Source organism: Lepidochelys olivacea, assembly GCF_965140295.1.
Source record: "Lepidochelys olivacea isolate rLepOli2 genome assembly, chromosome: 11".
Taxonomy (NCBI): domain Eukaryota; kingdom Metazoa; phylum Chordata; order Testudines; family Cheloniidae; genus Lepidochelys; species Lepidochelys olivacea.
In genome coordinates, this window is record NC_140421.1 from 65,323,759 (window position 1) to 65,342,138 (window position 18,380).

The 18,380-nt window shown below is 43.6% G+C and overlaps 1 protein-coding gene across 8 annotated transcripts in view; it reads left to right on the plus strand.

Annotated features, from left to right (window-relative positions):
• The window catches only part of UNC80 (unc-80 homolog, NALCN channel complex subunit), a 187,766-nt gene that overhangs the window by 134,157 nt on the left and 35,229 nt on the right, over positions 1–18,380 (plus strand). For all 8 annotated transcript variants that reach the window (XM_084643900.1, XM_084643903.1, XM_084643905.1 and 5 more), the window contains 11 exons: positions 899–988; positions 1,254–1,355; positions 2,318–2,498; positions 3,660–3,928; positions 6,283–6,417; positions 8,360–8,498; positions 10,416–10,512; positions 11,973–12,143; positions 12,372–12,464; positions 14,676–14,711; positions 15,097–15,315. In XM_084643900.1, coding sequence (XP_084500026.1) covers positions 899–988; positions 1,254–1,355; positions 2,318–2,498; positions 3,660–3,928; positions 6,283–6,417; positions 8,360–8,498; positions 10,416–10,512; positions 11,973–12,143; positions 12,372–12,464; positions 14,676–14,711; positions 15,097–15,315 — 1,532 coding nt within the window. The remainder of the gene's footprint in view (positions 1–898; positions 989–1,253; positions 1,356–2,317; positions 2,499–3,659; positions 3,929–6,282; positions 6,418–8,359; positions 8,499–10,415; positions 10,513–11,972; positions 12,144–12,371; positions 12,465–14,675; positions 14,712–15,096; positions 15,316–18,380) is intronic.

An 18,380-nucleotide genomic window follows, 5' to 3' on the forward strand; every position in this document is an offset into this window, starting at 1 on the left:
ATGATTTAAAGATTTCCATTTTACAAAGAATCCACCATTTACTCTAGTTCATACCAGTAAGCAACTCGTGCCCCAGGCTGCAGAGGAAGGTGAAAAATCATTAGGGTCTCTGCCAATCTGACCTGGGGCAAAATTTCCTCCCAACCCCAAATATGGTGATCAGTTAGATCCTCAGCACGTGGGCGAGATCCACCAGCCAGACACCTGGGGAAGAATTCTCTGTAGTAACTCGGACTTTCTCTGCAGCAGCGAGGCAGCAGCAAACGACGCTGCTGAAAATAAGCAGTGTAGACGTGGGAGGCACTGCTTGGGTGTGTAGGGCACTGGGGGGTCAGGCATGCCAGGCACTCTGCTCCACCCACCTAAGCAGTGCCTCACCATCTACGCTGCTATTGATACCCATGCTAGGTGATCGTGAAGTGTCTGTTGTCTACACACTGCCATAAGTGTAGCTATAACCTCCGTCTCTCTCAGCCTTAGTTCCACGTTTTGTAACACAGCACTTCCTTACCTCATAGGGGTGTTGTGAGGATAAATACATAAGTCTGTGAGGTGTTCAGGTCTTGTAGTAATGGAGGCAATGATACCCATATGATGATGTGGCTATAGAGACAGAACAGGTCTGGAGGCAGAAATAATTGTTCTGTGGATAAACACAGGTAACATCAGTCCCCACAGCTGTCAATCCAGCAGATTTTAGGAATGCTGAAATGGGTGCGTGTAGATATATAGATATATACATTTTAAACAAAGAAAGAAAAGTGTTAAATGCAAGAACAATGTGCCGGCGTCAGCAAGGCATTTGGGAATGGTCCTTGTATAACTGGTTTTAAAACGCTTTGTCTCTGTACAACCTACTTCATGAATAACAAGCTGGTCTTTTTTTCTTCCCCCTTAGGAGTGCTTGGAGTTTTTTAACATACCTGAAACCCAGTCTGCTCATTATTTTTTAATGGATAAACGATGGAACCTTATTCATTACAACAAGGTGAGGCAAAGGCCTGGTCCAGCTGATTTTGTTCTTTCTGCATCCCTTCCTAAATATTGGGAGTGGCCAGAATATAGCAAGAGGGCCATATGTGGCCAGAATTGTATCATCATTGATACAGAGCTGTGGCCTGTGGAAATTACGGGTCTTAGTGTCCATGAAGAGAGATGGAAGTGATCCATGCCCTGTTATCCAGTCCCAGCTTCTGGCTACAGTTACAATGGTATTTTTAAAAAACTTGATTTGTTATTCTCTTCCATTGCAGACTTATGTCCGGGATATTTATCCTTTCCGGAGGTCAGTGTCTCCACAGCTCAATCTGGTACAGATGCATCCAGAAAAGGGTCAGGAGCTCATTCAGAAACAGGTATCTCACCACCACCAGGGCATCTCCAGCCAAAAAACATCCTTGGAAGTGGCTCTTCTTTGTCCTTTCAAAGGGCTCCCCTCATACTGCGAGGGGCACGTTTTTCCAGAAGAGCAGCTTGTGGCATGAAAGCCTCCTGGTTGTCATTTCACCAGGCATGCTGCATATTCGGGGACAATCAAGGCACTGAAGAAGGCTGTGTACATTCCTTCCAACTGGATCCTTTTAGCTGTATTGGTCTGCAAATGTTCTTATATGTGTGGCTGGGAAACTCCACATACTTCAGCTTCAAAGGCAGGAATATCCACATTACTTCTTTCCAGGCACCGGCCCCCGGCCTTTGGGAGCCTGCTCGATGACTTTCCCCCACAAGTCTGCCTGTCTCTGCAATAGACACTACCACTTGTGGTTTCTTCTCCCTCCTGGGAGCGTCTCCTCTGCCCCTCCCTTGCTCTGCCTCTCAGATATTCCTTCCTGGGACAGGATTCTCTGCTCCCCATCACCTGGGGCACAACTGTAGCAATTGGCATTGATTGCCATGCCTCATGGTGTTCCATTTGCTCCATTCGCTCTCACCTCAGCTTCCATAGGCTCTCCCACTGGGTCTTGATCCCACATAATGGGGCAGTGACCATCCCATCATGTACCAGTGGAAGTATCAGCTCCTCGAAGAATAAGGTGTCATCACCCAGCCCCGGGAAGAAAGGTGAAGGCTTTGTCACTGGGCCCACCTGCCCCACCTACGGGAGTGGCCTCCAATCCATCCTCAGAGTCCCTGCTCTTCTGATAAGCCAGGATGTATCAGTAGCACTCACGGAGAGTTAATCCAGGGCACTTGCCTCCCACTCTTTCCACTTTGTCTTTGCACTTAGGTGACAAGATTGATCTTTAAAGATGTCACACTCTTTTAAAACCCCTTCTGATTGGAGCGATTCTGCTGTGTGTGTCTCCTTCTCTGCTAGGTATTCACCCGCAAGCTGGAGGAGGTAGGACGGGTGCTGTTCCTCATATCACTGACCCAGAAAATCCCTGTGGCCCACAAGCAATCCCATGTGTCTATGCTCCAAGAGGACCTTCTCCGCCTGCCTTCCTTCCCTCGGAGCGCCATTGATGCAGAATTCTCCCTCTTCAGTGATCCTCGAGGTACTGGGAAAGCACTTGGCAAAGATTTCACTGGCTTCATTTGCATATTGAACTTGGTGCCAGCAGCTTCATTCAGGCAATCTTATTACTCTCTCAGAAAGACTGAACAGAATAGAGGTTTAGCTCATCTCAAAGAAAATACCCTGCCCAGGAACATGATGTCCAGACATTAGGACATAAATGTGACTGCAGTAAAGGTGCTGCAGTATAAAACTGTTCATTTATTAGGAACCCACAAGAAAGGCTGCTTTCCATTGATTTCAGTGGGCTTTGGATTAGTGCCTCAGTTACAGGCACTCTCTACACTCTGATTACTGACAATCACTGCTAAGGCACCTAAAGCTGTGCTCACAAACTTTGTATGGAGTGTGCAAGCTCTGCATTTGTGCATGCAACATTGCACATGGAAATTAGGTAACTGCATATCTACAGGGAAATATATGTGCGTAGTTACACAACTTGCATGTGCAAATGTGGGGTCTCCTGCCATGATGCGCAGATGTGCAAAATTTTGCAAGAGGAATTTAGGAACTGTCCCATTTCAGAGGTTAACCCTGATAGTCAAGTAGGTTTTCTAATCAAACTCTGGGGTGGATTAGACAGACCCCTGCCCTGGAGTGCCCTTTTCACTGTGTGGTAAGCATTGGCAGGTCATGCAACTGGACGTCTGCTGGCACTGAAAGCACTCTGTTTCAGAAGCAGCAGTGTATGTCCTTCTGGGATAACCTGAAGGGTAAAAAAATAGATAGTATTTATCCATAAAGCCGATAAACTGCCAATGGTATGTGCAAGATTTGGTCTGCTTTAACTTAAAAGAGAAATGAAAAATCAAATGAATTTTAAACATATAGGCTAAAGATTAATAAATCCCTGTGATAATTCATCACATTCCTCCAGTGCCCCTTTTATACTTCTCTTTTCTATTTTTAAACGCAATTGGCCAAAATCTGTTGTCCTCAGTGGTGTTGCACCACAGATTAATTTGCTTCAATCCTCCTTTAAAAAGCACCTGTAGCCAAAGTGGTGACTGGAGGAAACTTTGTAGAGGCCATTGCTCAGCAGATCCCTTCCATTGGTCTTCGGGAATGTTACCCGGCTGGAAATGCCTTGCTGGGCTAAGGCGATTAATTAGCTCCTATGTTGCCTGCATTGTTCTCGCAGCTGGGAAGGAACTCTTTGGCCTTGATACTCTTCAAAAAAGCCTGTGGATTAAGCTCCTGGAGGAGATGTTCCTCGGCATGCCCAGTGAATTTCCTTGGGGGGATGAGATCATGCTGTTCCTAAATGTCTTCAATGGAGCCCTGATCCTGCACCCAGAGGACAGTGCCTTGCTGAGGCAGTACGCTGCCACTGTCATCAACACCGCTGTGCACTTCAACCATCTCTTCTCTCTCAGTGGGTACCAGTGGATCCTCCCCACCATGCTGCAGGTGAGTGTCTTCCTCCCACTGGTTAGCACCGAAGACTGAAGAGCTGCTGTGAGTCATCATAAGCAGCAAATCAGCGAGCGATGCAAGCATTCTCCTGCTTCATCAGAGGTCTCTCTGATAAAGCAACAATAATAAACACACTGAGTACTCAGTAGTTTCCATTGTTAAGAGTTCTTTACCAGCAGTACATACCTTATGGTGCTGCTGTGAGGTACATAATTAGCATCTCCCATTTTACAGGTGGGGAGACCAAGGTGGAAGGTTAAGGGCTTTGCCCAGGGTCAGTCACAGAACGAGTTGTAGAAGAATCATAGAAGATTAGGGTTGGAAGAGACCTCAGGAGGTCATCTAATCCAACCCCTGCTCAGAGCAGAACCAACCCCAACTAAATCATCCCAGCCAAGGCTTTGTCAAGCTGGGCCTTAAAAAACGCTAAGGAAGGAGATTACACCACCTTCCTAGGTAACCCATTCCAGTGCTTCACCACCCTCCTAGTGAAATAGTGTTTCCTAATATCCAACCTAGACCTCCCCCACTGCAACTTGAGACCATTGCTCTTTGTTCTGTCATCTGCCACCACTGAGGACAGCCAAGCTCCATCCTCTTGGGACCCCCCTTCAGGTAATTGAAGGCTGCTGTCAAATCCCCCCTCACTCTTCTTTTCTGCAGACTAAACAAGCCCAGTTCCCTCAGCCTCTCCTCATCAGTCATTTGCCCCAGACCCCTGATCATTTTCATTGCCGTCCGCTGGACTCTCTCCAATTTGTCTGCATCCTTTCTGTAGTGGGGGTTCTGAAACTGGACTCAATACTCCAGATGTGGTCTCACCAGTGCCGAAAAGAGGGGAATAATCTCTTCCCTCGATCTGCTGGTAATACTCCTACGAATGCAGCCCAATATGCCATTAGCCTTCTTGGCAACAAGGGCACACTGTTGACTCATATCCAGCTTCTCATCCACTGTAATCCCCAGGTCCTTTTCTGCAGAACTGCTGCTTAGCCAGTCGGTTTCCAGCCTGTACCGGTGCATGGGATTCTTCCATCCTAAGTGAAGGACTCTGCACTTGTCCTTGTTGTACCTCATCAGATTTCTTTTGGCCCAATCCTCCAGTTTGTCTAGGTCACTCTGGACTCTATCCCTACCCTCCAGCGGTATTGTATTTTGATTGTATATTTTTACTGTATATTGATCTCCATTTGCATTGGGGATCTGCCCATAGCATGCAAGGTGTTGTCCAAGCACATAGGAGAACAGTCCCTTCCCCAGAGGACTTACAATCTAAGACCTTGAAGTCACTAGCTGTGAATCTACAGTGCACTCACGTGTCACGCACTAACTGGCCGTATGGACACCAGCAACCTGTTAGCCACCCAACCAACCTCCTCTGGGCTATGCTCACCCTTAATTTGCCTTGCAAGTTAACAGTAGGTGCACCCCAGTCCCCGATCCCCTTTGAAGTCTTCCCTTGTAGTGTTCAGCCCCTTATCCACTGAGCACTCACAATAATACCAGAAATGCAGTGTACACACCAGCTTGAGTGATCAGTTCCTCATACAATACCACAGCGCTGAGATATACTTATAGTGAAAACAATAATCAATCTGTTATCAAAGATCAAGGTTTAAGAGAGAGTGAATAAGGATAATGGAAACAGAAGAGTTACATGTGATTTTTGTTCTATAACACGATTTCTAAAGTTAAGTTAACAGTCTAACCTTCAGTCTCAATAAGTTTCTCTCACCCCTTTTTGCAGCATTTCAACCAAGCCTGGTTGAGATCCCATTTCCATGAATATAAATATTTTGTCCATTTACTTCCTCAGGGGCAGGACAAGGGGGTATCTTTTTATCTTCCCCAAAAAGTTCATTTTCTGCCCTCAGAAACTGAGCTCCTCTCCTTGGTGTACACCTCAGCTACTTTGTCTGCACCCCCTGCCCAAGGCTACCCGTTGGATTTCTATGGCATAGAAGGTCTTATGTGGGCTCTCTGTAATGGGGTGAAATCCACCCCAAACGCAGGAATTTAGTGGGGTTTGTTGCCTGACTACAGCAAGAGCAATATCGGTAGCTGTTTTTCAAGGAAACTTGTTATATCAACAGGGAAATAGAGCAGGCAGGCACTATAAATAGAAAAGAGGCTACTAGCTAACTGTATTGTTTACAAAGCTCAGAGAAATTAACGATTGCTGAATCCCACATCTAATTGAACACCTGCAGGGCAGGATTCTGGGGGCCAGTTATGAAGGAAATGTGGAAATACTGTTTTCAAGGCCCACAATATCTTGCAGAATTCACTGTTTTGCTGTTTTAATTGGATTGTCACTTCTGTACGCTTCCTCTTCCGTTTCCCCCCAGGTGTATGCTGACTACGAAAGCAACCCACAGTTACGCCAAGCGATTGAGTTTGCCTGCCGCCAGTTCTACATTCTGCATCGCAAGCCCTTTGTTCTGCAACTGTTTGCCAGTGTGGCTCCTCTGCTCGAGTTCCCTGTGAGTAAAACCTGATCCTTAGATTCACACTGGGGAGCATGGATATGCAGACAGGCTTCCACATGGGAGAAAGCAAGGGGAAAGCATCTGGGAAAAAGAGGAGCTGTATGCTTGGAATTCTCATGGAAATCAAGAGCACTGTACTTGTTACACTAATCCCCTTAGGATCTATTAACTGTTAACCAGGGGGCAGGGCTACTCAGGGAGAACAGGGATTTATAAAACCAGCTCCTCAGTGACCAGAGGAGCTAGCAAACAGGAGTTTAGAGGGGGAGCGTGAAATCCAGACATACCTAACCTACTCTAAACTTATGCCAATAACCACCTGCCCTCCCAACAAAAAAAAACCTCCAAAACAAAACAAAAAAAGCTGCAGGCGTAAAAACAATGCATGCACAAACCCAGAAGCAGAGTGGGGGGCTATCCAGTTCATTTCACTGAATGCAGCATGTAGCATTACCTGCCCTATGGCCAGGTGGCGTATGTGTGAATTTGGAGCAAAGAGCTTCTGGCCCTCAGAGACCGAGTACGGGCTCTGGAGACGAGAGTGGCTGAACTGGAGGAGCTAAGGGAGACAGAGGTACATAGATGAGACTTTCCAGCACACAGTAGAACCGTCTCACACCCAGTCTGACAGCCTCTGTGCTATTGAGGAGGATGGAAGTCTCAGGGAAGGAAAATATCCAACTGGAGTTGAGGAAAATGATCCCATAGTTGGAACCCTCCTTTCAGATGATGTCATGGTATCTTCTTGCACTGAGGATACCTCTGAGGGAGAGAACCCCAGTTACTGGGAAGAGACAGGCGGCTTGGTTGAAATGCTGCAAAAAGGGGTGAGAGAAACTTATTGAGACAGAGGGTTAGACTGCTAAGTTAACTTTAGAAATCATGTTATAGAACAAAAATCACATGTAACCCTTCTGTTTCCATTATCCTTATTCACTCTCTCTTCACTCTGCTAGGTAAGAGATTAAAGTCCAGAACCTCCACTCTCTTACCTAGCAGCCTAAATGTGGCTTCCAGAACTTCTCTCCTGCCTTTCCTGCAGCAATTCACTATGCAGTTCTCCCAGTCACTGCAAACCCAACTATCTATATTTCTAATGATCTGATCCAGTATGATAAATTCAGTCATACTTTATATTAAATTCCTATTTTAAGTGGTTTATAAAGAGTTAATAAATGATTAATAGCTGATGTAAGCATGGTACAGACATGATATATGGTTATAAGCAACCTATTCACCTGTTGGACTCTAGCAATTGATTAACTGTTTATTAACCTTTTATAAACTATTTATAAATGGAACCTTAATATAAAGTGTGACCATCAATTCTATAACTTTATGTTGGAAAAGAAACAATGAGCTTAAATTGCAGCAAGGGAGATTTAGGTTAGACATTATGAAAAACTTCCTAACTGTAAGGGCAGTTAAGTACTGGAACAAGTCACCTATTGTGGTTTTGGAATCTCTGTCACTGGAGGTTTTTTAATAACAGGTTAGACAAACGCCTGTCAGGGATGGTCTAGATAATACTTAGTCCTGCCTCAGTGCATGGGACTGAACTAGATAACTTATCAAGGTCCCTTCCAATCCTACATTTCTATGATTCTATGATTGTGAATATAAAGGCCCAGAGGGAGTTAGGGACCTTGAGTATCTGTGACACCATTATTTCAGAGGGCAGCACTTGAATGAACCCTTTGGAAGTAAAGATATACAATTTCCAGACTCAATTTCCAGACCACGTTACCTTTGTTTGGAGAATAAAGCGCACATATACAGCGCACATATTGTTTTATATGATTACACTCCTGAACTGAACTTGTAAATGCTATGAACTCATGATTAAAACTGAACTGTTTCTGTCTGCAAATGAAGACACTTGGGATGCAAATAAAATAATAAAAAAATCAATAATAAATGGGTGTCATTTAAACAGGATGCTACAAACAATGGACCCAGCAAGGGAGTGTCAGCTCAGTGCCTGTTTGACCTGCTGCAGTCCCTAGAGGGAGATACACCTGACATTTTGGACATCTTAGAGCTGGTGAAAGCCGAAAAGCCTCTCAAATCATTAGGTAATAGCAATTCTTCCTTTTGTTATCCCCTGTATTCAAGAGACATGATTATTTGTTTAGTATCTAATATGTTGACTCAGTAATATTTGCTGTAGGCTTTTTGATTTTTGAGTGCAGCAGTACCAGCTTCTTACACTTTACCCAGCTGCGAAGGTTAGGTTTGTCACAGTCGTCCGTTAGGTTATTTATTATATTTATTTATTTATAAAGGGTTATTTATTTCATTGAAAAGCATTTTCTGTTGTGCTGAGAGAGAAAGTTTGAGACCAGCCACTGGCATTTTGAATTTTGTCAATGGGGAGTAAAGAACAAAGATCCCAAACAGGCTGCATCATGCAGACAAAATCAATGCAGTCCCCTACTCTGCTCCATGCTGGCAAGAAACAAAGGCATCAGATCCCCAGGATGGACATGGACACCAATCAGCAGTTCTCTGGTGTTCAGCTCTGAGGTTTTGGTTCTGGCCCATCTCTAAGGACATTACTTAGGGCTATTCAGAAACATGAAGGATCCTCCCTTCCTTCAGTAGTCGAAGCAATGGGATGCTACATTTAGCAATGCAGCTGCTTTGCTGTTTTGTGGGGAAATAATGTTTGCTGCTACTGTATGGATCTTTCAGCTATTTTAGACAGTTAGTTTCACTTTATACACAAGCTTTTCATTACTGGTATCCCAGTAATATGGGGTTCAAGGAACCATGAAGCCCTCTGAGATTTACAGGAAAGGTTGGTTATATTCTGGGATTTAGCAGTATTGTACAGCAGTACCACTAATTACCATATGAAATAATTAAGGGGTTCTGATATTGTCTTGCTCTTTCAGGAGCAAATTGCACAATACAGCATCTCTCAACCTGTTAAGTTTTAAAAGAAATTTAGACCAGAAAAGCTCTATAATTCTCCTTGGCTGGATTTTCAAAGTTGCCTAAGGGAGTTAGTCACCTTATTCCCTTAGGAACCTTTGAAAATCCCAGATTTATTGTTTAAAATGAGAATATAAGGCAAAAAATTCAAACTTGGTTGCCCAATTCAGACACTTCTGACCAGATTTTCAGTTGCTCAACACTCACAATTGGAATTTGATTTTCAAAAGAGTTCAGAAACCTAAATGAGTAGTTAGATTTTCAGAAGGGGGCATTGTGTGCTGAACTTGTTTGAAAATCTGCCCATAAGTGTCATAATGGGAGTCCCAGGGTACTTGAGCACTTGTGAAAATCTGGCCTTCATATAGGTGCCTTAATGAAAGTTGAATTCTTGAAAATGCTGGCCCATAAGGCCCAAATATTCAAAAGTGACCAGTAATTTTGGTTGCCTCTATTTTTGGGTGTCCAACTTGGGACATTCTAAGAGAATTTCGGAAAGTGCTGAGCATCCACACTCTGAAAATCTGGACTCTTTGCAGTGTCTTGAGTTGGGAACCTAAAAATTGAGGCACTGAAAGGTAACATTTTCAAAAGCACCTAAGTCCCATTTTCAAAATGACCTGACCACTTAAGAGTCTAAGTCATTGGCTTTCAATGAGATTCAGGTTCCTAAGTGCCTGAGTCACTTTTGAAAATGGGACTTAAGTGCTTTTGAAAAAAAATATCTAAAATTGCTAGCTTCTTTTGAAAATGTTGGCTGTAAATCCATATGTAGGCACTTAAATAAAAGTGACCTGATTTTCAGGGGGTGAAACAAGTCCCACATGGTCAGTGTCACATTTGATGTCAATTTTTAGTAAAATGGCAGTTAGCTGAGTAACAAAACTTGTTATTAAAACCTTTATTTTCATGTGCAAATCAGAGTACATTGACAGTGGGTGAAATTCAAACTAGGACCTAAGTGGTGTATAGGCCTTATGCTCACCCTTTGAATGAATTCCACCTGCCTCCATTTCCATTTATACCATTTGCATAAGTTATTCTCATCCCCTCAGATTTCTGCTATGGGAATGAGGATCTGACCTTTTCTATCAGTGAAGCCATCAAACTGTGTGTAACTGTGGTGGCATATGCTCCTGAATCATTTAGAAGGTAACATCTCTTTGGTTTCTGTCTTAGTTTATGCATGTTTGGAAAGGAAAAATAATAGCTTGGGGTGTGAGGTAAAGATTATGCAAGAGGATTCCAAGCATGGCTGCTTTTTGGTTTTTAGAAGGAAGTGTTGTCTGTTCACAATCTTCTACTGCTTAAAAAAAAAAAAAGAGTTTAAAGTTGGTGAAACGTGCTGTATTTGTAATGTTCTTTAGTGAAAAGTTTGGGAATTTAAATAAAACCTCTGTGTACTCAGCACATCTCTGGCAATTATCCAGGTTAAAACTGGCTGTTAACTCATTACAGCCCTATTCTTGCAAGAAAGCTTTAATAAATACAAGCAGACAAGACTTTGTTTTCGTATCTCATTTGAAAGAAAGCACCTCCAGCAGCAAGCACTGTCCCTCCCCTAACACCTTGCTGGGGCACTGGTACAGAAATGATTTGGGAGTGGGAGTCAGGAGACCTGGGTTGTCCCTGACTGCCACAGACATGATGTGTGACCTTAGGCAGGTCACCTAGCCCTTCTATGCCTCGCTTTACCATCAGTAACATAGGCATGATGATAGGAAACTCAGCTGTGTTCAGTCATCCTGGGCGCCTGGAACATACCTCAAGCATCTGCTGCTGTCTAACCACTTTCACTGGTCAAGGAGGGCATCTGTATGGGGAATATGCTTTGTGGTTAGGGTCCTGGATGTCTGCTCTGGGACTCTAAATCATAGAGACCCCGAAGAGTTCTCAACCCATAGGCGCCTTTCGTAGAGCACAGCTCCCAGGCTGCCAACAGCCATATGACTCAAGCCCCGGGCAGCGTGATGGACAGAGCAGCACTAGAAAGGCAGTCACTCTAGCCATCTATCTATAGCCACAAGAAGGTTGGGGACCGCTGTCTGGTTTAGGGTCTCTGTGGTCATGGAGGGGGAACGTGAGGGAAGGAGCAGAGCCAGAGAGAAGAGGCAGACAAACACAGAGGGGAGGAGAATTGGGGAAACAGAGGGAAGCAGGTATGGAGGGAATTCAGGAGGGAAGCCTGAGAGAAAAGGAATCTTTGGGAGGGAAAATGAGTGTATTGGAATGAGAGAATGCATATGAACCAGATATGCAAATTAGGGCGTTACACAATTGCATGGCATCTCTAGGCCTATATTTGAACAGGTATAACTCAACTACCTTTGTAAAGGGTTTCAAGATCCTCAGACTAAAGGTGCTGTCTTGAAACCAAGTAATTGTATTATATTCATTTCCTGCACCACCTGGATTTCCTTCAGCGGGGTCTCCCATCCAAGTACCTCTCAAGCCCAACCCTGTTTAGCTAGTGAGATATCATGAAATCACAACCTGAGATGAGATCCAGTGGCCCTTGGGTTGCCTTTGGACTCTCAAACCTCTGCCTGAAGTGAATTTCACTCTGCAGCACACTCCTGTCTAGCAAGGTTGTGTGGTTTCTATTGTCCCAGCCTCCAGATGCTGATGGTCCTGGAAGCACTGGTTCCCTGTTACCTGCAGAAACTGAAGAGGCAGACCTCACAAGTGGAGACGGTGCCAGCTGCTCGTGAGGAGATTGCTGCTACGGCTGCTCTTGCCACTTCCCTGCAGGCCCTCTTGTACAGCGTGGAAGTTCTCACTAGGTAACCCCTGTGGCAGTCAGACTACAGACTGTACTTTGTAACTCGCTGGATAACGTGAGTCCAGGGAACTGCATACTGTGAAGCTGTGATGCACACATAGCGTGCTAGTGTATAGTGGCCGCGCTCACCCTCGGTAAAATTAGCACTGTGTTTTACCAGGTCATGGCTGAAGAGCCAGTCTGGTTCTGAGAGATTGTCTTCAATATGTTATTGATCTTTTTTGTACAGGCCCATGACTGCCCCTCAAATGAGCAGGTGTGACCAAGGCCATAAAGGAGCCACAACAGCCAACCACACCATGTCAGCTGGGGTGAATACTAGGTAATTCCATTGGGGTTTTTTTTTTTCAATCCATTGCTCCCACTAGCCTCTGTTGGAGTTTTGAAGTGCAGGGTCTGTTCTGTGTTCTGGGAACAGTTCTGAAGGCACTATGTGTAGGAGAGAGCAATCAGTCACTAAGGATGACAAGGCCTGAAGAGAAAACAAAGCCCCAAAATGAACTGCTAAGTAAGCAACTGCTAAGTAAGAATCTAGTCCAGTCCTGGATTCTCATTTTAGGACAATGTGACTGAACCGTTCTGCATTTCCAGTTGAAATGAATGGGGATTTGCATTTTCACTAGTTTACTTGCTGCTTTTCCTTTATGATCATCTTCTTACAGTTGCCTTTATCTGGTTCCCTTTGCTGCTAGGCAGAAACAGCAAGGGAGAGGGTGGCACAGAATGCAGGAGAGAGCAGATATTGATGTGTTGTTTTTTCCCTACTTTGTTTGAAAACACCAGGAAGGAAATAAGGAAAGGAAAGTCTGAAGGGTTGTTTAACTAAAACCCAGTGGAGGTGTCGCCCATTACACTGCTCTATCACTCATGGCAAGGCAGTTCACATGAGGCTGCTGTGAGCACAAAACCTCCGGATATTACATTGTAGAGAGGCACAAAAGCACAGGCACAAAAGCCTGGTACAAATCGTTGGATTTTATGAATCTGTGTGGAGTGCACAGCTGGCTAACATATCTCTCTGTTGGATACGTTACACGTTTCTGTGGTCAGATTCTATGTTGTCACGTTGCTAGCCTACAAAGAGGTTACAAGTCCAGGTATTACCAACAGCTAAGGGAAATTCTCCTTTAATGCAAGCGGTAGAAGCCAGTGTTTTTGTAGCAAAAGGTTCTGTTCTGAATTCTATTTCCCTTGCGGTATCTGTGTGGTTTAGATGGCAAATGTTGTGTTTGTACGTGCAATGGATGATCCAGACTAGCCCCATGGGCTGCATATAAATAAAGAGAATCATTTTCTAAAGATAATCTAGATTGGTCCCTATCTCTTCTCCCCACATTGAACTAGCTAGGTATACAACCCCAGTTCTCCACACTACTCCTCCATACCACAGTGTGACAACATGTATATGTTTAGGGCACAAATCTAGTCCAGTCACTGAAATCAGTGCATTAAACCGTGGGATTGAGGCACCCATCCACTGATTGAAGTCTAAAAGTAGGATACAAAGGTAGTAAAAATCTTAGCCAATGCTCATTTTATTAGTCTTCAAAAATTGGACTACAATTACAGTAAAACTGTGTCCTGACAGATTGTTAAATTGTCTGTCTAGAGACTCTGATATTGTGTAGTTGGAAAATCTTCGTGGCTGAAATCTCCAGACTTTCTGATAGAGAATTTTCAGTGTTCTAAAAGCTATTCAAAATATTTTTTTCTAAAGCTCCATGTTTCAAATTTGTTTTCTCTGTGATGTTTTCCTCATAACAGAAACTCAGTGGTGTCAGCAGGAGTCTAGTGATACAAGACTTGATCACTGTTCCAGCTTCCGAACTATTCTTCCTGGGAGTCAAAAGCAAAAAAACCCAACAACAACAAAACAAAAACCCAACTCATGTTAGAAGAGTTTCTCCATTAGTTGAGAGCTGTTCTCACAAAATAAAATGTTAGGAGGTAGACAGTTATGGGAAATATGATAATGCCATTCTATAAAACAATGATATGCCCTCACCTGGAATACTGTGTGTAGTTCTGGTTACCATATGTCAAAAGGCTATGGCAGAACCAACGGGGTTCAGAGACAGGCAATGAGAATGATTAGGGGAAGGGAACAGCCCTCATATGAAGATAGATTGAAAAAACTGGGATAATTTACCCTCCAAAGGAGATGAAGAAGAGGGGGCATGATAAAATTATGCAAAATACCAGATGATGTAGACTCCAAAAACACAAAGCTTATGTTCTCTTTGTCTTGTAACCCAGAAAAAGGACAATAGTAAACACTTTAAAAAGAAGTTTTGAGTGAGATATAAAACCTCATGCTTTAGGGTTTAAGCCAATCTCTAATTATTATGGATTAGGATGAGATTTTTCTGGGGAGCAGCCTAGCTCTCATCTGTCTACTGTGGGGTTTCTTTCACCTTCCCCTGAAGTATCTGATACTGGACACTGTGAGGCAGAGGATCTGAACCAATATGGCAATTCTGATGTTCCTGAATTCCTATTTGGAATCACAGTGTCTGCATTTTCAACTTCCCAGGTACCCGGATCAAGGAGCCAAACTACACTTTATCAGGTACAGTAAGACCTACACCCCTTTTCCCTGGCATCTTGTGATGAACTCCTCCGAGATGGATTCCTAGTTCATCGGGTTCCACTTACAGTAATTGAGACAAGGGATGCTGTTTCAGGGGAAACCAGCAGAAGGTATTTCAAAGCTAATTCTCAGGAGGGTCCTGGAGGTAACAATCGCACTCTCTCTCTCTCTCTCTCTCTCTCTCTCTTTTTCCTTACTACAAACGCCAGCTGCTTTGTCTTCCTTTTCCAGAGCAGTGATTACCTACCGAAATACAGCCCTACCTGTTATGGAGGAGGGGTTCATTACAATCTCCTCATTTACCAAGCTGTTCGTGTCATCTTCCAGCTATACATCATACACCCTCACTTTTTTTAATCCCCAGGGAAAACCTTCACTTGCTGGAGGAAGGCCAGGGTCTCCCCCGGGAGGAGCTGGACGAGCGAATTGCTAGGGAGGAATTCAGGAGGCCCAGGGAGTCCCTACTGAATATCTGCACTGAGTTCTATAAGCACTGTGGCCCTAGGCTGAAGATATTGCAGAACCTGGCTGGAGAGCCCAGGGTAACTTCCCTGGAGCTGCTGGATGTTAAGTCTCACATGAGGTACTCCACTCACTGTACAAATCTATGTGTGCTTGTCTGTATAACGGTGAAGAAATGCACGCTCTGTATACAGGATGCTGTATTCAATTCCAAGGGCAAGGCTGACTAAGCAATTTACATCGCTCAGCCTTGAGAATGGGCTATTTCAGTAGGCTTCCAATCAGGATATCTTGTCGACTTGCTTCAGTTCCACAAAAAGGGAGATGAATCATGAGGAGGAGGGGATGGGGAAAGACAGCAAGTTCTAGTACCCTAAGGAGTGGAAAGTGTGTACTAGAGTTATGAATGCAGAGGGAGGAGAATTCTGAACACAGACATATAGGGAAGTGGGTTCATCTCAGGGATTTGCCATTTTCATTCCCTGACTCTTAATTTTTCATAAAACCAAAGTAACCACTTGCTTTTTTTTTTTTTTTTTTTTTGTTCTAAGAAGCCCAATCTCCTTCCTTATCCCACAATTACTCTTGGCACGCTGGCAGAGTCTTGCAGAAAATGTATTCGGTGTTCGCTAGATTGTATCTGATTCCCTGTGCATTTCCTGGAGATTTCATACACTCACAACCAGTGGCAGAAGTTCATACTATGAAGTACTTTGCTGAAGTTGGCAATTGTCTCGAGAGTCACTAAAACATGCATGTACTTGCTTGATCATTATTTTTCCACGTGGGTGGGGCATGTATAATATTTGATATAATAATGAAAAATAATCTGCAGGTGGAAAGACATCCTATTGGGTATTTTTGGTTCTATCTGCGCTGCAGGTGTGTTCTGATCGCATAGGTATTTTCGGAGTGATCCCTGGTAATAAAATATATTGCCCCTATATAAATCCATGGTATGCCCACATCTTGAATACTGCGTGCAGATTTGGTCGCCCTATCTCAAAAAAGATATATTGGAATTGGAAAAGGTTCAGAAAAGGGCAACAAAAATGATTAGGGGTATGGAGCGGCTGCTGTATGAGGAGAGATTAATAAGACTGGGACTTTTCATCTTGGAAAAGAGACGACTAAGGGGGGATATGATAGAGGTCTATAAAATCATGACTGGTGTGGAGAAAGTAAACAAGGAAGCTCATAACACAAGAATTAGGGGTCACCAAATTAAATTAATAGGCAGAAGGTTTAAAAGAAACAAAAGGAAGTATTTTTTCACACAACGCACAGTCAGCCTGTGGAACTCCTTACCAGAGGATGTTGTGAAGGCCAAGTCTATAACAGGCTTCAAAAAAGAACTAGATAAGTTCATGGAGGATAGGTCCATCAATGGCTATTAGCCAGAACGGGCAGGGATGGTGTCCCTAGCCTCTGCCAGAAGCTGGGAATGGGCAACAGGGTATGCATCATTTGATTACCTGTTCTGTTCATTCCTTCTGCGGCACCCGGCATTGGCCACTGTCAGAAGACAGGATACTGGGCTAGATGGACCTTTGGTCTGACCCAGTGTTGTCATTCTTATATAATTGTCTGTACTGTATCCTGTTATACAATGAAAACCAGGACTAATATGGAGCAGTTTTAATGTAGCTCTCACCATAACTTGAGAGTATCTGAATGCTTTCAGAGGATATCATTGGACGCTTCAGGATTGTTCCTTGAACTAAAAGCGACTAAACACTGATAGGCCAGATTCACTAGGAAGGGAGCAAAGATGGTTTTAAACCGATCTTCTGCTCCCCCATTCCTGGGGCTGGCTTGATCTCCAGAGTAAAGTAGAGCTCTGAATTATATCAGGCTGCCCACAGTCCCAAAGGGACATTCTGGCAACCAGTTATATCCAGGCCCCAATCAGATATCCTTTCACCCTTACACTGGAGGTTGGGGTATAGGGGCTGGTGTAGACCCACCAGTCCAGCTCTGTGCCACCCAGAGATTCCCCTTACACAAAGGGAATCCTCAGAAGGCAGATCTGTGCTTTTTATGGACGATTTGCACCACTGGAGACATCCAGAGGTGCTGCAGTGGGATGCAGAACCTATCCCAAAGAATTTGCCAGACAGCTTCTTTCATAGGTAGAGGTCTCTGGATGAAAATCACAATATTTTTGTGTAATATTAATTTAGATTTTGTTTTGCAAATTCCTGCAATTTCACCTCCATTTTTTATGTACGATCCGAACAGAATGCCTTTTTCTGTACAGTAAAGAGAGTCGTATTTAGTGGTTAGTGGTTAACTCTTCAACATAGGACTTCCTTCTTACAGTAGATGCATGAAATTCTTGTGTGGTGCATGGCTGGAACATAAACTGATTTAAATACAGGTGGACGTGTGTGGTCTGGCAGTGTGTAGATCATTGTAATATATTCTCCTCTGGAAAGTAAGTGCTAGAGAATATCAAAAATAGGAAGGAATAATTATTTGTATGGCCCCATTTTGTTGCAGTACAAATTCTCCAAATATTTCATATTGACTTCAGTGAGCCTCAGGAATGTACATCCAATGCAAGGATTTAGCTCATAGCATAACATTAAGTGAGGGGTATGGATCTTCCATATTACATTGATATCCTTGTTTTGCCTTTGCACGCAGTATAAGGTGTCTCAATTTGCACAGGCTGGGACTATTTCTGTTTTATACTAATATGGAAACTTTATTTTCATGAGTTTGTATGTGTTGGAGTCACTGAACTAAGCCCATCTTTGTATCGTTCATCAGATGACTTAATAGTGTCATCAGTGAATTTTGTTGAAAGATTATAATGAATCAGGAAGTAGGGGAGTAGGTGGTAAAACTGCTCATGGTCATTTCTGCCTGTTTTCCAAGGTGGAAGTCCTTAAGAGATTAGAAGTTATCATAATGGAGCTGAGGGCCTGAATCAATGAAGTCACAGTGTAAGCTAGCTATGAGTAATGTAACTCCTCTACTGCTCCAGGAAATTGCTGGTTCAGTTTCAGTGCTAGAAATGACTGGCTTGCTGGGATTGAAACAAATACAGTCTCATCCGTAGTTAGCATGAAATCAAATGGTGGATCATCTTTTTCTCCAAAGAATTTATAGTGGAAATGTTGAGGGTTCCCCTTTGAGAGTTGTGAGGGTCCCTGGAGCTTTAGTGGACTGTTCTGAGGA